General features: G+C 45.6%; 9 protein-coding genes across 9 annotated transcripts; 4 read left to right on the top strand and 5 right to left on the bottom strand.

Moving 5' to 3' along the window:
* Positions 1-1018: 1018 nt before the first annotated feature.
* On the bottom strand, positions 1019-1939 carry N7483_006123 (PaaI family thioesterase; the record flags this gene model as incomplete). The annotated part of the gene is made up of 2 exons (XM_057089560.1): positions 1019-1396; positions 1529-1939. 2 exons carry the CDS (start codon positions 1937-1939, stop codon positions 1019-1021), a joined length of 789 nt encoding a protein of 262 aa, XP_056949389.1.
* A 450-nt stretch (positions 1940-2389) lies between these two features.
* On the bottom strand, positions 2390-4250 carry N7483_006122 (ubiquitin-specific protease UBP6; the record flags this gene model as incomplete). The annotated part of the gene is made up of 3 exons (XM_057089559.1): positions 2390-2451; positions 2517-4172; positions 4235-4250. The coding sequence occupies 3 exons, from the start codon at positions 4248-4250 to the stop codon at positions 2390-2392; spliced, it is 1734 nt and encodes a 577-aa protein (XP_056949388.1).
* A 376-nt stretch (positions 4251-4626) lies between these two features.
* N7483_006121 (actin-related protein 2/3 complex subunit 4 family protein) lies at positions 4627-5631 on the top strand (the record flags this gene model as incomplete). The annotated part of the gene is made up of 8 exons (XM_057089558.1): positions 4627-4658; positions 4730-4887; positions 4962-5024; positions 5086-5162; positions 5266-5348; positions 5418-5460; positions 5517-5561; positions 5623-5631. The coding sequence occupies 8 exons, from the start codon at positions 4627-4629 to the stop codon at positions 5629-5631; spliced, it is 510 nt and encodes a 169-aa protein (XP_056949387.1).
* A 1567-nt stretch (positions 5632-7198) lies between these two features.
* N7483_006120 (RTA1 domain-containing protein) lies at positions 7199-8089 on the bottom strand (the record flags this gene model as incomplete). The annotated part of the gene is made up of 2 exons (XM_057089557.1): positions 7199-7629; positions 7687-8089. 2 exons carry the CDS (start codon positions 8087-8089, stop codon positions 7199-7201), a joined length of 834 nt encoding a protein of 277 aa, XP_056949386.1.
* Positions 8090-10992: 2903 nt separating this feature from the next.
* On the top strand, positions 10993-11775 carry N7483_006119 (uncharacterized protein; the record flags this gene model as incomplete). The annotated part of the gene is made up of 1 exon (XM_057089556.1): positions 10993-11775. One exon carries the CDS (start codon positions 10993-10995, stop codon positions 11773-11775), a length of 783 nt encoding a protein of 260 aa, XP_056949385.1.
* A 216-nt stretch (positions 11776-11991) lies between these two features.
* Positions 11992-12474, top strand: N7483_006118 (uncharacterized protein; the record flags this gene model as incomplete). The annotated part of the gene is made up of 1 exon (XM_057089555.1): positions 11992-12474. The coding sequence occupies one exon, from the start codon at positions 11992-11994 to the stop codon at positions 12472-12474; it is 483 nt and encodes a 160-aa protein (XP_056949384.1).
* A 452-nt stretch (positions 12475-12926) lies between these two features.
* On the bottom strand, positions 12927-14165 carry N7483_006117 (Zn(II)2Cys6 transcription factor domain-containing protein; the record flags this gene model as incomplete). The annotated part of the gene is made up of 1 exon (XM_057089554.1): positions 12927-14165. One exon carries the CDS (start codon positions 14163-14165, stop codon positions 12927-12929), a length of 1239 nt encoding a protein of 412 aa, XP_056949383.1.
* Positions 14166-15535: 1370 nt separating this feature from the next.
* N7483_006116 (glycosyltransferase) lies at positions 15536-18303 on the bottom strand (the record flags this gene model as incomplete). The annotated part of the gene is made up of 8 exons (XM_057089553.1): positions 15536-15753; positions 15809-16048; positions 16107-16411; positions 16468-16821; positions 16877-17401; positions 17461-17568; positions 17624-18146; positions 18201-18303. 8 exons carry the CDS (start codon positions 18301-18303, stop codon positions 15536-15538), a joined length of 2376 nt encoding a protein of 791 aa, XP_056949382.1.
* A 1400-nt stretch (positions 18304-19703) lies between these two features.
* N7483_006115 (RTA1 domain-containing protein) lies at positions 19704-20617 on the top strand (the record flags this gene model as incomplete). The annotated part of the gene is made up of 2 exons (XM_057089552.1): positions 19704-19772; positions 19838-20617. The coding sequence occupies 2 exons, from the start codon at positions 19704-19706 to the stop codon at positions 20615-20617; spliced, it is 849 nt and encodes a 282-aa protein (XP_056949381.1).
* Between the last annotated feature and the right edge of the window lie 1115 nt (positions 20618-21732).

Raw genomic sequence — 21732 nt, 5'->3', positions numbered from 1 at the left:
GGAAAAAAAATGAAGAGAAAGAACTTGGAACTGGAGGAAAATTTCGCATTTGGAAGTCACAAGGTGAGATGTAAATTTCAATTCTCACCAAGCTAACGGTCGATATTAGATCTACCCACCTCCTTGGAAGCGGGGAGATCAGGGTATATAATTCTGAGTTAAACGGGGTAACACGGAATTACCTTTTAACCTTGAAATCGGCATGAATGCCAAGAACGTCGGATTCCGATCGCCCCTATCCATCTGTTTGGGCCGCATAATAGAAGGCTTGCATTTGACCAATCAACAGAGGCAGTGACAAAAATAGAAAGGGTCATTCAATAAACTTGCATTGGAATCGAGGGAAGATAAGCGATAGCCGGATGGATAAATCAGAAATCCAGAAAATACCGAGGCAGCATCGCATTTGACAGCGGGGAGTCCAGTAATTAGACAAGGGAAAATGCGGGGGAAAACGTGGAGAAGGTGGAGTCGGATACGATTGGACTGTTGTGGGCGTCATGAACGCGAGTCTCGATCATCCAATCCCGGCTCAATGTCCACAAAGGGACCAGCCCCGAAAACCGTATCATTTTCTACTAGTCCTCGTTCAAGGTTGAATAGGTCCACGCTCACGGTACGCCTGGGGGTGTGGAGGTCTGTGCCCAATCTTTGCCGATGCAACTAAGTCGTGGCGAATGATGAACACGAAATATGCGGGATTCTATGTCATTGTGCGTAAGATATGCACAGGGATAACTTGAAGAAGTGCTGGAAGCATAATGTGCAAGCTGAAACGGCCCCCGGGTTTTCCGATGGTTCCAAGGTTGTCTTTATACATGAAAGGGATTCTCCGGGAGGGCCAACGATCTGCGAAAATAAACAGAAAAATGAAAATAAGGAGGGTCCTGACCATTGCATGCCATAAAGCATAGATGACAAGTGGCACATCGGCTAAATTTTCCCCACATGGGCCCCAGAATAAATGGTCAATCACCAGACACCTCAAGGTTTGTGTCAGGTTTACTATGTCCATAACTTAAAAACGATCCCCAATCTTTGCAAGTTGAAACTTCTTCGGGACTACGAAAAGACCCGTTGCTTCGACACAAAGTTGACCTGTCTGGTCACGCACTTGACAGGAGACATAGCCCTTGAGGTCTGTGCTCCGATCCTGATCCAACTGTGTATGGAAGGTGTAAAACTGTCCTGAGTAAACGGGAGCGCGGTAGTTGATGTTAAGATTTGCAGTGACTCCCGTGCGAGCAGGGAAGTGTCTCAGAGCAGTTCGTCCCATATTCTCATCGATGACAGTTCCCAAAGCACCTCCATGGACCATGGTGGGCCATCCCTCCACAGCGTGGCCGAAGTAGACTACACTAATAATCTTCTTTTCGGAATCATTTGAGAAAACCCTCTAAACAAAAAGTTGAACGTTAGAAAGGAATTTTGATGTATAGTCATTTGGGGGGTTCGGGAATGACTTGCTTAGCCTGGCGGACTGGCCGCACTGGCCGTTTAGGGGGATTGGGGAACTACGGAAACCTACCTGAAGTGCTAGACCTCTGCTTCCAGCCAAAGGACCGGAAGTCAACCTGTGGCGTTTATTCTCTTCTTCAAAGTCCCCGTAGACGCCTGATTCCACGTAATCGGGATTTCGGCGCAGTTCTCTCACGATTGGAACAGCGACATCGAATTGCCTCTGGATTGCTTGCAATGCCTTCTGATCCTCCGCTGACCCTGGCTCTGGAGGTGTCGAGAAGAAGGAATCGACTCTTGAGCCACTCCATACTCCAAGCGCTCCAAATATCCCAGCGTAAATCAGACGGCGGGTCCACGGTGACGACTTGGAGGTTTGAGGTGTAGAGGTAGAGATGTTGCGGATAGGTGACCTCGTGAGGGTAGATGATCTTAAAGTGGGCGCACACCGAGCAATCTGTAGTATGAAACGGGAATTCATGGTGATTATATTAGCATTCTAACGAGAACTGTGAACTTCAAGTTGAAGCTCCTTGAAATTCAAGCGATCAACATGGCTTATCACCACGTGACTTATTTTTCTGAGATTCTATTCATGCACGCAGCACATGTAGTACAGAGTACTGAGTATGTAGCCACCATTTATCAATTCACATGTCCCTTCTAAGGTTGATATACTACTAGTACTATTCTTAGGTACTAGTAGCAAATGTGCATGAAAAAGAATGGCGGGAATCCTACTAATACTCAATCAAAGTTTATCCGCATTTGTGAGGTGCTAAATACGTCATTTTAAAAGCCCTGGAGATCAAATTGAATCCCCCAAACTCGTACCCATTGTCACCATAAACCATCCACTCATATTCATCATTTCTATTCATCTAGAGACATGTCTTTTGATCGTACAGACTAGAGATCTCAAATAGTCTAATCAATCCAAAGTTGGCAGCTCGATGGCACGGTACAGGAGAATGAGTGCCGAGTGCGACTCACCTGAAGTATATTGTTAGCTACTGATAAACCAAAAATAATGAATCAGAATTCAAAACGGTACTTACCACCACCAGCAAGAGTCTCAATTTTCTCGGCTTCCACCTCAGTGACCTTGTCATCATTGAACCACCACCACTTATTGTCGTTATCATCGTCGCGACGCTTGTCACCAGGCTTGGCATCGCTGGACTTCCGGGCCTGCTTCTTGACATAAGCAGTGTAATGACCGCTGTCAGCACTGGCACCCTGGTGCGTAATCACACCACGGAGCTCATAAAGACCTGACTGGTTGGTTCCGCTGTCCGGAGAGCCGTTTTTCTGGAGAAGCTCCTGCAGTTCCAGCTTCGCAGCCTTGATGGCAGCATTCTTCTCCTCCTCGTACTGGGCATCGGTCTTGTAGGTTTCCTCCATTTCCGTGTCGCCATCCTTGTCATTCTTCTTCTCCTTGTTCTCCTCTGTAGCCTTCTTCTTTTGCATCGGCTCCGAGGGTTCCTCGGTTTCTCCCTTGGCCTGCTTTTCTTCACGTTCGATGGCTAGCCTTTGTCGTTTGCGAGCGCGGTCGGCATCGACCTCATCCTTGCGAATCTCTCGTACCTTGTCGCGAACAGGGACGAGCTGATCCCGAAGTGCATCTGTACAGAATTCCACAACGTCAAGTTCGGCCGGGAAGGTAACCTTGCGCATGATCTTTGCTTTCTTCTGGGTCTCCCGTTTCCAGAAAAATCGGACAAAATGCACAGTCAGGTACTTTGGAAGACGGGCAATGCGAGAGCGCTTAGTGTACATTGTATCGCGATCCAGCGTGGGAGACTTTTTTTCAATCTGCTCCTCTAACCCAGCCAGAATACCATCTTGGAGGTGGTTGGTCTCCTTTCCAATATGGCAATCCAGCTTGAAGAACACATCCGAGGAGTTGTTAGGCTCTTCGCCCATCTCTTTGGCTGCAGGATCATCGCACTCAGTCACAGAGTCAAACTGACCCGCGAGATATTTATCGACAAAGGAGGTCTGGCTACTCGACTCGGCACCGTCCTTGATAGTTAATTTGGCACGCAGCTGGTTGAGGATCTGAGACCAAGCCTCCTCGGCATCCTGTTGTGCGTAGCCATGATTGTTGCGATCTTTTTGGGCGAATTGAGGGAATACTGTCCGAAGGGCGTTGAGGAACATGAACGGAGGGATGCCCTCCTGGGTTTCCGACATTTGCTTGAACAGATCGCGGAGCGATGCAGCAAGATCATTTGAGCCATTCAAGCCGCCGAGACCGAAGCTGCTGAGATCTGACAATCCCGACTGTCCAGATCGGCCACTAGGCTGGTACTTGAGAAGCTCCTCTTGCAGCTCCGGAACACCACGAAGGGTCTGGAGGGTAGAGTTCAAGTAGCACGTATTGCCCAAATTCTGTAGGCCAGCAGGTGTAGCTCCCGCTTGCTGTGCAACTTCAGCCTCCGTCATATCCTCCATGAACTTTGTGGCCTCCTTGGGCTTGCTCAGGGCATCCTGACCGCCAGAAGGCGTGCCCATCATCATAAAAGTTTGCCCAGGCTTGGCTTTGAGAGAGGAGAGAGGAGTATCATCTTTCAGCTGGCCACCTTTCACAAGAACCTTCTGACGATCAGGCTCAACACCAGTCAATGAGAATAGCTGGTACTTTAATGTTTCGCCGGTGGAGGTAGGATCGAGCTCGACTTCGTGGCGCTTGCCGGCGTGTTTGATGATAACTGGAAATTTGTCAGCAGGAACGTACAATGTCGAAAATGAGCAAACTCATTTTGCAACGTACTAGGTATGGCTGCCATTGTGACAAACCGAAAAGAGGGGATTTCAAAATTTCGAGAGAGATGAAGAAAGAGTTGAGGTGTAAACAGCTCTGAGTGATGGAGGAAGGGCGTGGGGCGCTTGCTCTTGCAAACATACCAAACAACTCTGCTGTCATCATCACCGCCCCCCGGGAAGCGGGACATCAACTTGCCCTCTGCCTAGCCACTTCCCCACGATTCGCAAGCTCCAAGCAACTTCTCTCGACGGTCTAAGCTGTCAGGAGCGAGCACCGGATCATTTATCATTCTGCAAGCCATATTGCAGAATTACGGACTGTGTGCATTGGTGAACAGATTCTTATCTAGAGCGCTTGGATCACCAGGGACCCCCCCTCCGCCATCACTCTCCGCCGTCATGTCTCAATCACTTCGTCCATACCTTCAATGGTTTGTTACTTTCCATAAAGTCCTCTCAGATTTAGCATTGAATTACCAACTAATATTTCTGATGAACTTAGTGTGCGCTCATCGCTGACCGCAGCATTGGCGATCTCCAACTTCGCTTCACAGACATCCGAGCGTCATAATGTCCCGGAAATCGAAGCGCAAACCTCACCGGAGCTTATCCTGAACCCCTTGACGGTATCTCGCAATGCGGAAGAACGTGTACTCATCGGTATGAGAGCCTGGTCTTGATCAAGCAACTGATCATACACGACGTACCTTGGGATGCTGACCTACGTTATCCAGAACCATCTGTAAACAGTGTCCGAGTTTCTATCAGAATCAAACAAGCGGATGAGATCGAGCACAGTATGTTACTTTCTTTTGGAATGAAGTCAAACTTTCGCATCCAACTAACAGCCCCAACCAGTCTTGGTCCACAAGTTCACCCGTTTCCTCCAACAACGTGCCGAATCCTTCTTCATTCTTCGCCGAAAGCCTATTAAGGTATGTATTGATGCTATAGGGAATCTGCCCTCTTTTATGCTGGTCAATGGCGGATCAGGATGCGTTTTACTTGATTTTGCCTCTCTTGCTGACATCGACCCAGGGATACGACATCTCTTTCTTGATTACCAATGTGCACGTTGAAGCAATGCTGAAGCACAAGTTGGTGGACTTTATTATCCAATTGTACGTTCAATGCCACCCTTTTTGTTTTATTCCAAGTTGAGCTCCGTTAACCCCAAATGTCTTATTTAGTATGGAGGAGGTCGACAAGGAGATCTCCGAGATGAAGTTGTTTGTAAGTGACTAATCATGATCTGGCGTATTGACTGGAAGCTCATCCATAATCTGCAGTTGAATGCGCGAGCCCGTTTTGTGGCCGAATCTTTCTTGACTCCGGTAAGTTCTCGTTTGAGCATCAAATCCCATCTAACATCAAGTTTACTGACTCGTTTCCTAGTTCGATTAAATTATATGGCGCCCGATTCTTCTCGATTCTTCCTGGCGAGGAATTCTGAATTATTCTCCTTTGTCCCAGTTCTAGGTACCTTTGTACATCTACTTAGCGGAAATCATTTTCCATTGCAAGTTTGAACGTCTCTTGGATGTTGACACAACCCGAAGTGTTGCAGGATGTAGTAGTATGATGTGGAATCCATATTAATACTATGTAGTATTCATGTAGACACCTGTACCTCCTAGTACATATGAACAAAATTCTATTTCGGGTATTGCCATAGAAGCCCTGGAGGATTCTTACCCAATAGGGTGTTTTTTTACCCAACGCATAGCTTGTCTGCAGCTACCTGGCAATCGGGTGAGTGTCGCCCAAATGCTATAGTACCCCATACAACCTCCAACATTTGAAGCACAATTAATGCCAGTTGATTGCTAAACAGGTCGATAAAAGGCCGGGTCTATTGAAAGACAAAACCAACATTCAAATTGATAAAATCACTGCCCAGGCGGCAACCTTGGAATGGATCGTTGAATGATATAATGACATCGCGTACGGAGTACAACATACTACCTAGTGGGTACCCTACATCCCAGAACTGTATCTTTCTTTCAAACTGCCAGTGGTGATGCATCAATGTGGGGTCTTGAAAAAGATTGAAATATTTAGCTCTTTGAAATGTTGCCCAGGTGAGTTATTGTTTTAGAATTCTCCTATCCATTCAAATGTTGAATGTCAAGACTCAACAGGGATAAAATAGTGGAACGCTTATGGGTTTACGGTTCGGGTGAGCATAATGAATTTGGATCAGCTCAATTTTTAGCACGAATCAAAATAGCTCAAGTACGCGTATTTGTATCGATAGGTCCCGAAGAGATTGAATGTAGTGTTGCCTCCAGGGCTGTTGCCTGCATGTGTATACGCGGAATTCTAGCTCGCTGATTGGCTGATATTACTGTATTCGGTATTTGTCCGAGCCAATCATGTTTCTTTGATTCCGCGGATAGCCAGGAGATATCCATACATACGGTCAAACCAGCCCTGGAGGCGCAGGCTATCTTGATTCTTCAAGTTGTCCAGATTTGCCAGTGGGGCCATGAAAATCTTCCACTTTCATCGATTCTCGTTGCCTTCCAAGGTTGGTAAAAAGGTTTTGATTTTCAGGATTTAGGAATTGATGTTCATTATCCCCCCCCCTGGGCGAGAGAAAACGACTCCGCATTACAGCCCTGGAGAGTATAGTAGCTTCAAGTTTGGCAAAAGAACTCTCATTATAGGAACTACTAGTAGTAGAACTTGCAATTGATATTGTAGGTACAGTAACAGAAATCACATGAGAAACACAAGAACATTGAACCTAAGGCTTGGAAATTGTATCGTCCAGATCGGCAGGATGATGCGGTGTGACATAACCTAGCAATATACCATCGTGGACGTACACCTGCGCAGGACCACCTCCAGGGCTTTTCCCATGAGCATGTACAATATGTTCCGTAGATAGCGCCTTGATCCCACGAAGTACAAATAAGTGCGTGACGCGGAGTCAACAATCGGAAAACATGGAAGACTGTCGATTGATTCAGCCCAGGCGTCCATAAATGAGCTCAGTCTCATCTCCCTGTTGAGGTTGTTTGGTCATGATCTGATGAGGATGCTTCCAAATAAAAATTACCATCACCAAAAGCATTAAAGTGGCATCGAAAATGTACGCGAAAGCTTCATGGCTCTGTAGAGTGCCCGATGATCCTTGGATATATTCGATCACTCGGTAGATGCAACGAACCATGATCATTGTGCTCTCAGCGTAAAGCACGTACATATATCGCCCCCATTGGACTGAAGAGTTGAGCCACGTTGAGGTTGGATGGGCATTCATACGCCTGTGAAAGACAACAGAAACGATGACGAAGAAACCGAAAAAGAGAATCTGGACAATTAAGCCACCAACAATGATATTTTCACCTAACTTGAGGCTACTTGCTGAGTTGGCACTGGAAAGCATTCCGCCTCCTAATTAAATGAAATGTTAGAAAGGAGAAGGCCAGTTTAAAAGTAAAAGGTTCGTACCGGCACTTTGAATAAAGAATGATAAAACATCTCCACAAACAAATATTTTTGTTAATCGAGTGGTACGAATAAGAGAGTTGGAGTTCCCGTCAACTCCACGAATAATACGACCAAGGATCATATAGACTGACGCCGCAAAAAATGATGGGGCGAGAAGGATAAAGACACTCTGTAGGGCATAAGGCATAACGGAATATGACGGTGATTCATTCGCGTTAATTGCACGGGCTATATAACCCATGGCCTCAAAGAGTCCGCCAATGATGAAAGCAATCAAGAACTTGAGCTTATACTTGGCAGCAAGGAAGATATGCCAGCAAGTAGCAACGATGAACAGGATAACAAAGATAGCTGCCGCTGCCACTGATGGTGTATAGTTATAGAGAACGTAACTGGAAGACATAATGGCGAAATTGTAGTGATAACGCTCCGCTAGAAGGAGGGAGGGTATTGAACACAAAGACAGCTTGATTGAATGAAGGAGAGCAAGAAAAATGGAGTGAACGAGAAGAAAGAAAAGAATGAGAGTAAAGAGCGTCGAAAGGAGTGTCGAAAGTGCGACGGATGATTTCATTTAAGTAAAATATTGAGTCTCTAGGGATATTCCTATGACAGAGTCTTAATCTTTCTTTGGGCGAGCCGCGTTTCAAGCTAAAACTAATCTGCATCTATGGATGGAGCTTCTTGTGCTCAAGAGATTTATTTATAGGCTAAATAACAGCATGGCCGGACATCTTGGCAAATTGACTACTCAAGTTCCAGTACTTGGGAATATTTGTCCGGTATGCAGACAACCATATACACATAGCCTGCCTAGGTGAGCTAGTGTAAGAGTGGAGGCTGGGCTGTACCCAGGTGGGTTCGCAGGAAATTTTCAGCTATCCCTTGCTGTACTTATCCAATCATATTCATATTGACACGAGTACGGAGCTGAAACCTTTTCCAACGTTGTCATTCACACAAATGCTGTCTTCGCCCGCTATTGGATCAATTCTAGGCTGCCTAAATTTCCCATAGGACCCGTTACTAGTACTATATCACCAGTGCATATCATGTAAATGTACGGCAAGAAAACTAAGCCTTTTCAATATCGTGGCTTCTTCCAAAGTTTGAGTAATGTAAATTGTTTCCGGGAATTGAAGATCATATTTATTTGTGTCCGCTAATTGAACCATGCTTCTTGAAATCCAACCCACATGCCCAGTGTCAGAGTTAACGTATATAGACGCGTCTCAAAAGCATGACTTGGGCCTGCTTTTTCAGAGTTTGTATCATCCATCATATCAAAACAGGCCTGCAAGCTCTCTATAACAAACAGCTTCCGAATATTTATCTCAAATCCATTCTTCGTCATAGTGGCAATTCTGCTCTTCCTCTTTGCCCCCCCTATCAACCAAAAATAGGGTAAACATTTCTTCGTTGAGCAAAGCAGCCGATTCAATTACTTCGTCCTTTTTCTCCCATTGCAAAACAATCCTGCTTGGACGCGCGGGATCCCTTTCTTCGTCGTTGATTGTGAATCTGTAGCACGTTTTGGCCTTATGAGGCTCAGCAGTTTGAATCACGCTACCCTGCCAACTGTGCCGCGCATCTCGAAAGAAGATATTTGAATCCATTTCATTGTGACACATGGCTGCAGCAATGTTATTGTCATTCATAGACTGCTGTTCCACATGAGAGATATCTCTATCAACAGTAGCACTTGTGATATAGCCCTCAGTGAGATGGGCAAAGAGATCGCCCGATCTCAACTTCACATCCTGACGGAACCCCCCGCGTGAATTTCGATTTGAAGAGAAGAGGGTGTCTTATTTCAAGGACTGGGACTGGTCGGTGATTCTGGTCGAGCTGTTGAATCTGCAACAAAAGTTTTGAAGAGAGCTGAAGCGAAAACTTTGGTACCGGGCGTGCAATCAGGAAACTTGCTTTGATTTTGACTCTTGCCGACTCTAGTGATCTGCAGTTTCAAATGTTCTGTTAGAAAGAATGACCACATGTTGGTAAATTTTTATGAGGAAAAGCGTACGGTTCTTGGCTTTCAGTGTCACTTGCGTAGGCAACTGATACAGAGCTCGACGCTGGCCCAGGCGGTAATAAATACATTGTTTCCAGTTCAACTTTTCATGAAACACGCATGTGCGTAGATGATGGAAAATTAGCTCTCCTTCATGGACTCCTTTGATAATATAGCCAACTTTGAAATCATTAATGTTTAGCTCCACATGATCCTAAATCGTATTCGTATACTTCGTGCATACGCATACGACCAATATAGTAATGTGGAGCCGTAGATATTTGGATTATTCCGGAAAAAGTGGGGATATCTAATATTCAGTGGTCACATTAATCAGTATCTGTACAGAGTACAAAGTACCGCTGAATATCCCAGGCTCTTCGTTTACAGGTGTATACCTAATTATTCTTCGAGTAATTAATATGTGACATCACTTACCGACTGGATCAAAGTATGGGCACGCGAATGAAAGTTAGCGAGTCCCCCACACACCCTGTTGAATCTCCTTATGATGTGGAGTAGCGGGTCCTGTTTGTGAACACATTACATTTGAAGTGACACTAAATCTAACCAACTATGATTCCAAGATAACTTTGAAGATCTACAATATTTTACTCCGTGGAGCACAATTCTTGAAAATCATGGAAGCCTGGATCGATGCTGCTCCGATATATTGTATGTAAGAGGTAAATGAGGAACCCCGGCCAATCAGAAGACACTCTGTCCACGGATATAAAATATCCTTGCGATTTACCACCTGGGCAGTAATAACAAAGCGTGAAGAACTCAAGATGAAAACCTCCAAATTTTTTTGAATCGCATTCTTGTCCCTCTTGATATTACTATGCGATTTGAGAGAATAGCTTTTTTTCATCTTGTTTCTGACTGCGACTGCCCGGCAGCACCCTTTCAATTCTCCAGGGTTGAGCAACTTCACCATATCCCCACCTCCAGACCCTGAGCCCATCGAAATTATTGAACTTCCGCTTCCCCCTGTCACCCATAACGAGACCGAAGGCAGTTGTACACGAGAGATCAATCCACATGGGACTGGATGCATTGGCAAGACATCGTCTAATTTGCTTAGTGGGAGCTTTTTACCCGATGGACAACATGTCACGGCCTCTTTAGTCTTCACAGGAGCCCCTGCATTTCCGGATCCTGCCAGTGTTTTCAATGGGCTTCATTTGATCATTGTCCGTGCCAATGGAACAAACTTTCCCAACGGCGATCCATGGAAATGTATTACCTGCGGAGTTCCAGAAAACCAGCAATATGGACTCACTTCGACAATGAATTATCAGTATCCTCAGGCGTTCCATGATGGGAGCCGAATCCTTGCAGGGTCATATATAATCGATTGCGGTACCGCACAGCTTGCTAGTCCGGAATGCACTCCGCAGAAGGTCCATATCTATCCTATTCGATGGAATACTTCACCCCAGGGTAATGGATCTGGAGGTACCATACGGGAAATACGCAAGCAACCAGATGATGTTAACATAACCTTCAACGCCATGTCAGCTACAGGTGTAAGCTTATCTCAACACGCATTTTTCGCACGACTACAATTCAATCCTACCCCCAAGACAGGCGAGCCTCGCACACCAAGGTATGACCTCGTCAATGTCACGTTGCTCTATGCTCCATCGGGTACACCGACCTTCTCAACCAATGGAAGCCACCTGTCTATCAATCAAGAGTCAATCACAGTAGGGGAAGCACGAGGTATCAGTAGTATGGGCAATCAAATCAATTATGTTGGCTTTCCCGCCGAATCATGCAATATTGATATCTTGGGTGTGAGCTTGCAGACTAGTAAGGTTGTACGTGTGACTTGGGATCCAGAATACGTCGATCCCATCGACACATCTCCAGATGACAAGTGGGTAGCGATCATGGATAGCACAACGTCTAATCGAATGATGTTCCTGGCAGGCATGCGAGGCATTCCCCCGCTGGTCGATGCTCTCATTACGGGAGCGATATCTTCCATTCGAAGTAATGGAAATCGCGGATTCTTCCAGCCTTGGCTTGTTGATCAATACGGTGCCCGCTATTACGAAGATGGTTGATACTACCAAGGCCAGCAAATCAATGGCGCCGAAGAAAACCAACCGGGTGGTATAGGCGACCCTCTTTGGAACGGCCGGGCCGGCCCTCGCTGGTCTCCCGACGGAACCAAGATCGCATACTTCCAGCGTCTAGTCACAACCCCCGAGTGCGGAGGCATTAATCCACTGCCGTGTCCGAATTCCACAGAACCCGGGCAACGCCGCGCGCGGTTCATGATGGCAAAATCGACGAAACGTAATTCGATCCCGCAGAAACCCGTCGATATCGTCTCTGACACAATTCTATGGGGAAAGCCTTATGTGCCAGGAAGCGCGCTTCCCGAGTTGATATCAAATCCTTTCGGCAACTTCACATTGGTTGGTCAAGTTTGTGGTTACGCGAAAGTCTCCTTTGTTGCCGATAGCACTGGAAAGACACTCAAACCCGTCATAGCAACCTACCACAATTTTTCCGACGATGGCCAGAATTTCATTGAAGGGACTGAAATAGTGTCAGGAATCTATCCAAACATCACGTCAGTACATGTGGACTGGTTTTCGAATTTGCAATCGTCTGGCATCAGCGAAAGTTCAAAAATAACGAGTCCTAGTGCATTCCACTTCGATATCGATATCGAGAACAACAAATTCTACGCTAACGGTACTTTGACTACTACAGTCGACGGTGTCCATTATCGACAGCCTTTGAATGGAACTTGAAGCTCTTCAATTATCGAACGGACAGCAGTCTACAGATTATCAAGAGGCATCGCCTCTGGGCAGCATTTTAGCTAGACTCTAGTACTTGTGAAATTTTTACCTCATTTGCTGGAGAGAGTGGCCTGATGTATCCCCCGCATGTTTAGTCCTTGTTCTTAAACGGAATGCTGCCAACTATCCCATTTTCCTATATAGTGATCCTTAGTCTTAATGTTGGTGCATCCGTGACATGTTCCAGTTGGACTTGCTGCAAGCACTTGAAATAATTATCTCGCAGATAGAAAAAATAAAAAACCAGAAATTCACTTGATATTATGGTAGTAAATATACCCTCCCGCATTCTGATTTTAATTAAGGATGTTCAAAGGATGTTTGCCTCGAGTTGCAACGAAATGGTTTGCTCAAGGAAAGAAAGCGTAGGAAGATTTCAGATAGTTGAAGTTTAGAGTTTATTATAAGTCACTCTGCATGACAGCTCTGTTTGGCCATTGCAGCCAATGTTCCCATGGACCCCCGAGATATGTGCCAACGGACTTGACAATGAATTCCCCGCTATTCCCAAACATCCAAGTATCTTTGTATGTGTGTAGAATTGTACCGAAATAAGAAAGTATAATGAGGGCTTCTGGTCGGCGTTCCACCAATAAGTCAATATACCCGTCGGGTATCATGACCAGCCAGGAAACAATCGAGCCAACCTTATTTGACAGTAGCGGACGGTCAGAGACCGCATCGAATACTTTCTGCAAAGCGTCAATCGCTTGGCTGTAAGTATTCTTGGTATCTTGATCAATCGTGTCGTTCTCTAGAAGAGCAAATAGGGCAAGGCATTCGCGCCCGGAGGCATCTTTCTCTAATACCTTGCCTTGTATCTCAAGTAAGGATCCAAGGGGCGAATCCAGAAGTATGTCCCACGACCTGTGGGTAACAGCACGTATACCACGATGTAAGCGTAGTGATTGACTGAAGGTGTCAAGAAAGACTTCAAAGCTGTAAGCATGAAATACCAAACTTTCACAGAGAGTTTGATGCGCAAGTATCGAAGAGAATAGGAAGGTCGGCAATATATTCTCTATGCACTTGTCCGTAAGAGATTCAATGGCATTGAAACCTACAATGGCATGGGTTTGGAGTTGAGTAGCATTGATTTTGCAATGAGGGTACTGGGAAGGGCGTGTAACACTCAAATGAAGCGCAGAGAGAGCCAGTATCTGATTCATAAGGAATGGCGAGGTCAATGTGTACTTCATCATCTCTTCACCAGATATCCCTAGAGCGGTAGGTTCAAAGCCCAGAATTTCAGGAATATTCTGAATGAAGTGGTTGAATAATTCTAGATGGAATATGTTGACTGGTGGACTATGATCTGCACCATCATCAGTGGGTGAACTTGCCGAGAGATTGTCGGCAGAAGACTCATTATTCTTTGGAGAAGGCCGTAGCTCAGAGCGGGACTTTTTCACCGAAAGAGGTAATTTCGGCGTCAACCTCTCGTACGAGCAATCGCGCCGCGTCACTTGGCAGTTGACACATGTCGGTTGATTCTCGTCGCACTGAGGAAAAGTCAGTCCCAAAGACAGCACATTCCTAGCATCTAGAGCACCTCTAGAGCGAAATACCTTGATATGGCGACGCTTGCATTCAGTGCAACCGGTTCTTGACTTGGTATGGATCTTGCGCCTGTGGATCATCCTACCTAACCCGCACCTCGATACAGACACAATTTGCCTTGCTGATTACAGATAATGGAAATGCGAGACTAGTCACTCCTAACATGTAGAGTTGCTTTGAGAGCGAGTGATAAGCAGAATCGCAAGGGTCGGTCGCCCATGAGGCAGAGTTTTTCAAAGTTGAGAACGTTGCCACCTGGCAGGTGTCGTGCCCAGGTGCCCGCGTCCGGGGTCCGGGAGGTCTCATTGCTGACTCAGGAAGTCTCCCCGGCTAACAGACTCTTTCTGTACGTAGTAGGCGGTCTAGATGGCATGTAATACAAGTCTGATTTTCTCTCATCCTATCACTATCGCACATAAACATCTGCCGGACTCAAGACACGTGATTGGTCATGTGACCATTCTGGTTCGACCAATCAGCGTGCTCTGTTCCAGTGGGATTATGATTGGCTCAGTTCTGCCGTGTGGAGACACGACACTGAACTGGCTGACACCGGCCCAGCAGCCCAGCAACCCAGGTGGGCATCCGCCCGGGCGTAGAACTTCAGGATGAATACCCTAAATTCAGATTTCAGTATTCCTTCAATTCTCCGAACTCGAACTTTCTCTCAAGGTGGTTTACAGTATCTCACTCCCTTTTTGCTCCCCGTATTGCATCGCCTATTTTTGGCTTTCAAGATTTACTCCCATGTCTAAAGTCTATGAAACTCCCAAGTTACGGAGTTGAGATCAAGCTTTCACGCATCTTTCACACATTTTGATACTTGACCAATCAGGTTGTGGCGATCTAACAACGCAACTCATGGGTAATTAATTGACTTCATAAATGCAATCTAGGTACTTAGTAATCTCATAATCCTCTCTACATCCTTATTCAATGTTTCTCTGGATACCACGCAAGTACGGCACCATTTTCTACTATTAGTATGAGATCAATGAAGTGGTCATGTATGTGACCGCACGTCACCACCTAAGCTCCTCCAGGGCTCCAGGGCTCGTCCAACTTTCATATTCAATCTTCTAACTTCAAGCCTCTTTTTCTAGCTAGTGCTCTCCAATGCATGTGTTTAGTATATCCCCTCTAACTTGAAGAAAAAAAAGATCCAAACATGTATCTTCCATGGCAAATGACACCTAAACGGTCCATCAATTGACCCTATCTCAACTGGCCAATTTTCCCCCATTCTGTTAAGGAGAACACCCCACCAGTGTAAAATTTGGTTCGCCGAAGCTGCTGCCGTATGGGACTCCATCTGGAAAACAATGGAATGTGGAGTAGGAGAGGAACTTGTTCTCAGTTTGAATGACCCAGGCAACGAAGATCCAACATTGAAAAAGAAAGAGCTTCATTCATCTGGGCCTGAAGAACGGTTAAATAATATGTGTCGATTTCATGAGGATTCAGAGGATTCCGCAGTGTTGAGGCAAGCAGTCTCAAAGTTGCGAATAATAGCTTGGTAATCCTTTCGGCCCTCCTTTGGGCATTCCACCAGATACTTTCCCTCTTCTATTCGGGCCAGGAGAATCCGCTTCCGCGTTTTGGCGTGCGTTGCAGCATACAGACTCTTCATCATCCCATGAGCAGGATAAGCCACCAGCCCCAGTGCAGCTACGATCGGTCGGTCAGTATTGGTTTCCGGAGCTCGGAGCTAGAACAAACATACCAGATGAAACTTTGGTTGTCACACCAACAACACCCTTTGCAACTCCCTTCGCCACACCTTTTGCACCCTCTTCCTGTCCACCTTTGTATGGTTGAGTGAAAATGTCACTGAGGCCATCCGCCATTCCGTGCACGAAGTTCTTGCCAGCAAAGGAAGCCCCAGATTTCCAATCGTTGACTGGTCCATGGTCTTTGACTTCATCGCCATACAGACGTGGCACGGCTCTCAGACCTTCACTAGCTGCGAGAGGCATGTCTATGAGCATACCTTTGTACCAGTAGCCAAGGACCTTGCCTACGCTTTTTGCTGAGCCCCCCCACTGCAGCTCCCGTAGCTTTGAGTGCCGACGGCTTTTTTATGCTGGAGACTGCGAGAGAGGATTCGCTCCTCGAAGACGCGATACTAGCAGATCTTGATTCAGAGGGACCTTGTACGGTGAGGTCTGATTGGCTTTTGGGGACACGGCGAAGTTCCTGATATGGTCGGTAAACAATATCACCTGTTGCTTTTAATATACTTGTGCTAGTGTGTAATAACGAGGAGGCTGTGCCAGTGACTGGATCCCAGCGCTGATTTTTAATGACGATAGGCTGGACGAGGTAGCTATTTGTTATCAGTATAGTCCGGTGTCACAGATATCGATTGGAATGTGGTCTTACGGTTGAAGATCGGTTTGTTTCAAACGACGATGTTGAACCAGAACCTCAGCGGCAAATTTCGACAGATGGATCGCGGGTTTTGCATATTTTTTGAAACGCCACACAGCAGGTTCTGTTGGAAGCGCATGGCATTTCATCTTATTAATTGGTAAATTACGATGAAACGATGCAACAGCCGCAGCAACGCCATTCTCATGGATTATTCTACTTGCGACATGTTGAGCAGCAGACTGGGTTTCTGGCTGTAGACAGAATTGGATAGCCTCCGCTAGATTTTGTGAAGTTAGAGATCGGAAGGGAATGGGCTGAGGTCCCAGGCCGCATGACGCGACCATGTTACCCCAGAATAGCTGACTGATACAGATTAGTACAAAATATCAGTTGGGATATATGGTAAGTGAAGACATACTCTCCAAAAAACGGGACGATCGTTGTAGCTTTGCCAAAGCGTAAGCCACAGGCTGTGGTGCCCGCCCCTCCATGGTGTACAACAGCGACGACGTGTTGAAAGAGCCATTCGTGCGGGCAGTCTCCAAGATAGAAAACTTGGTCATCAGATTCAGATTCTCCAATTTGAGTCCACCCTCGAGAGATAATTGCGCGGATGCCAAGTGATCTCACAGCTTGAAGTATGATATTCGTCATGGCGGTTGGATCTTCGATAACAACGCTGCCAAAACCAATATATACTGGAGGGCTACCGGCTCGAAGAAATGCATCGAGATCAGGAGGTGGTTTATAGTCCGGAAGAGAACGGAAGAAGAATCCACAGACATCAGTGCTCGATGGCCAATCCGATGGTTTTGGTATGAGGATTGGTGACCAACAGTAGGTGAACGGCACTTTCAAAGTTTCTGTCAAGCATGGCCCTTCAGTTGTGGGCACAGGCTCCAAATCAAGCGAAGATCTCCATTCATTAATAATATCACCAAGGCTATTATTGATGTCAGCAAGAATTCAAAGTCAATATGTCATACAGAAATGGAATATTACCCTTGCCATGTCATCCATTCAACGAAACCATAGGAAATATAATTAGCCAACTTTGGCGCGGTAGTTGAGAATTTAAGATTGGCCAAGGGATGCGGAAAAGCCCGCGTGCTGGACCAGGGCATAGTGAACATGAGATGCAACGGGATAGATAAGGCTTGCGCACAATGAACATGGGCAAAGCTTGGGGGGGTTAGCAATAATGGCATCAGCCACGAAAGGCGCCTTGCTGACCGGATCGTCATCTATACATGATTTCCAGCATCCTTGCAGCATTTCCGCGACCATAGCCCGTTTTCGCTGGATTTCTCCGCGTCGCAGACTATTCATCTGAGGTATTAAGCCAGGGTTCTTGACCATATATGCCATAAGCTCTGCCGGATCACCTCCGATAGAGTAAAACTCTAGACCCGATTGAAGGACAAATGATTCGAACACTCCATGAGTTGCCAGTCTTACACGGTGGCCATGAAGTTGCAGCTCATTGCCCAATGCAATGAAGGGCTGGACATCTCCTCGGCTGCCGACGACTTGAATCACGATGTTCAGTTTCACATCACAAATCAAAGGCTCAGTATCATGATAATCTGGAGGTGGGGTGGATATCGGTTCCTCCTGCGGGATCGGAAGTAGTTTTGCCACAGCTTTGCAGACCTTAGAGTCAAGATCAACCTCAATACGGCCATCGTCTATCAGGCATCAGCATTCGATCAGTTGGGAGGAAGATTCCACGTCAGTCGTACCGTTGACATTTGCTCCACTTTGAGACCAAGTATCATCTGGCCAACCGGCCATCTCCAACATTGAATACCTCGGAGGTTGATCTTCAGGGACTTCCATGGCCATCGTGTGGAGAAAAGAAATGCCACGGTAAAAATTTTGCTCGGAAAATACGTCCGCGTCGAAGCCTTCTGACCTTTTAAACTGATCCCGATCTCACATGGAGAAAATGGTTAACAAGTTTAGTTTTTCATGTCGGGGATTTGCACGCTGGCGAGGTCCTGACAGGCTATGACACCTAGGCTCACGCTATTTAACGCTGGGCCATTTTATCTGCGCCGCTACTGATCTGATCGCCAATCAGAAACCAGCGAAACTCATGGCTTTTTTTTTTCTTGAGATTTGAGGGTCCACAAGGTCAAGGCTTGGCTCGACTATCTTCGACCTATTGACCCATCAAAAAGTTTGATCTGACCTACTGGTGGATCATGAAATATGAATTGACTTTACATGGTGCAACTAGCGCAAGTTGGCCGAAATCCCGCATGCACTTCTCGAAAATATTTGGTTATAAATACGAATACGCTAGAGATCCCAGCCCTGGCAAAGATGGTGGGTCCATGCAGTGATCACTCCATGATGATCATCAGAATCTCCGGGCATTCTCCTTCTTCTGCGTATAGTCAACATTTTGATTGGCTAGTCCACTCCACTGCGTATAATAAAAGCTGCAAAATTGGATCCAGTGAATTATTCTGTGGTTGATGTGGGGCAATCGAATCATGGTGCCTAAGATTTTCGTCTCATCTCAATATATGTTTATCCGAAAATATATTACTTGCATCGATATTGAGTGCGCTGGTTGTTATGGGAGTGGCAAGAGAGGTGAAAGGGACTTGAAGAATAAAGAATGGGCAGAAATGCCAGTACGGTGAAACAGGCGGTGAGCAATCATCATCAATACTGTACTAGAAAATTACATACCTAGAAAATTAGAACTTTGTATTACATATGTGTGCTCTAAAGATAACTTCCAAGATTTGGAGCATTTAAAGCAAATGATCTATGGATATTTTTGACAATGCGGTCCATGAAACCGGTTAAATGTTGAAGACCGATCATTCCCCATCGCACTATGGAGTAGTAGTGGTCGCATCCAACCTTTCAAGTTGGAATGTCCTATGTACCCAACGTCAGCAACAGGGGTAAATCAACCTTGGAAGGAGCCTATTATCTCTTCGTCAATACGCGTATAGGATATCAGAACATCACAGACACCCTGATTTCTCGAGTGGGGGTCTCGGTGGAGCTCAAGTGGAGACATTCATCCAAATACGCGTACTGAAAGTCACGCGATTGGTCAACTCTATTAAACTTTGCAACTGTTTTGTCTATCTCCGCTACACTAAATGTGCTTCAAGTGTTCTATTAAGTATAAAAATGGCCCCAGGGGATTGAGATTCATTTCCTTGAAGTATCCACCGATCAAATACAATCTCACAAGCAACATTTGATAATGACTAACAATGACTAAACTGGAGTCTTTGAAGATTGGCTACTATGTCTGGCAATATGTCCCCTCCACCGCTGCGGCGGTCATTTTCTTGATTCTTTTTTTTCTCGCAACGTCCTTCCATTTTTGGAAGATCTTTCGCGATAGAGTACATTCACGCTACCATTTGCCATTGGTGGTATATGTGAGTCACCCTTCATCCATCCGTGCTTTTACTCTCTTGAAGTCAGAATCATGATGCTAACATGTCTCGTTTTCGTCGAAATCATCGGTTATGCTGCCCGTGTCGACTCTCATGATAATACCGGCAAATTGATGCTGTACTGCATCCAGGCAGTCTTCATTCTTCTTGGCCCAGCCCTCTTCGCCGCATCGATCTACATGGTACTTGCTCGTATTATTCGCAGCGTCAATGCAGAGAAACACTCTGTACTGCCACTGAACTGGGTGACCAAAACATTCGTCCTGAGTGATATTGTCACGTTCTTAGTTCAAGCAGGTGGATGCGGCATGATGGTAAGTAGCAGTCTATCCAGTATTGGGCAAGGTATTGTGATTGCTGGCCTAGGCCTACAAGTTTTGAGTTTCTGCATGTTCATTGTCACTGCATATGTCTTTCAGACGCGTATGCGCCGCAAACCTACCGAGGAAGCATTTGACATTGACCTTCCCTGGAAACAATACCTTTACAGCATCTATGTCATTGGCACTCTTGTGATTATTCGATCTATCTTCCGAATTGTGGAGTACGCTATGGGCAATGAAGGGTATCCCTTGAGCAATGAATGGACATTGTATGTCTTTGACTCGCTTCCCATGTTTGCAAGCATGGTGGTTTTTGGCATTTGGTACCCTGGTGATCTGAAGCCGTTCCTTGAGAAAAATTATTCCCCAGATCCTCGAGAGCAAAGCCTAACCATGAAATGAGTGGATTCATGCTGGACCGGATATATTTGATCTTGAAATTATTCTGTTTTCAGGTTGTTTTGTTTTGTTTCGATTCCGCAATTTCCATGTTCAAAATTCCATCTTACTTGAATGGATGTCAGCTCCAGTGTTGGTTCTTCAAGTTTCCTATATACCTCCATTGATACTAGTAGCTTCAACATTTGAACTTTACTATTCAAATGTTCATAAATATCCTAAATACATATCAATCATTATACTATGTATATTTTGCAGCTTAAATCTTTCAACTTTCTAGGCTCCATCCCGAAATTCTTTTTTTCATAAACGTGAGTGTCAGAGGCTAGATAACCGAAAATAATATCTGGAAAATTTACGTACGCATGGACCTCTGGACCTCGGGATGCTATTTTCATCGCATGCTTGCCCAAGTGATGGACAAAGCTAAAATGACATCTGGACAGTCAATTCCAAAAACTACCCAGGCGTTCATGGCGCTAAACCAGAATATAACCTCTGGCCTAGTAATTAATCCAACATTTTGAAACTAATACCCACATGGATGGACATGTCCCGCGGGCCCAGGTGATAACAATTTGAACTGGTAACAACTACCTAGTGTAGTGGGGTACCCTGTCCCCTACTACACGTACCGTGCTAAGAATTGCCGTTTGGTTACATCTCTGTTTTGTCATGTTTTCAGTCCCGTCTTTGTACGTACAAGAATGCCCGTCGTTATAGTCTAGAATACACACTCCTACACATCTCTCATCCCACCCCTACGGGGTAGTCCGGCCACAACGTACATGTTGATTGGTGTTATCCATTCATGCTAGCTGGATCGACCCGTGTATCTAGAATACACTGCCTAACGGTTCCCCTCTTCACTAGGTAGTAGGGTTATATGTGCTAACTACCAAAATTCGCCCTGACCACCTGGCCGCCCATACATCTCTTTGTGACACATTCCAATCTTGGAAGAACTTATAGATCTTCAAATGTTGTAAGAAATGCATTCTTCATCAGCTTCAATACTTCATCAACTACTATGGCTACTAAAGGCTGGACTGGAAATCTTTCAGTGATCAAAATGAGTTCAAATGTTTCCTGTTCCTAAGAATTTATCTGGGTTTCCT

Source organism: Penicillium malachiteum (assembly GCF_028827825.1).
Source record: "Penicillium malachiteum strain IBT 17515 chromosome Unknown utg000002l:1.0-8849297.0:1.0-8852440.0, whole genome shotgun sequence".
In the NCBI taxonomy this organism is placed as follows: Eukaryota; Fungi; Ascomycota; class Eurotiomycetes; order Eurotiales; family Aspergillaceae; genus Penicillium; species Penicillium malachiteum.
The sequence above is the reverse complement of the archived record's forward strand: the minus strand, read 5'-3'. Positions and strand labels throughout refer to the sequence as shown.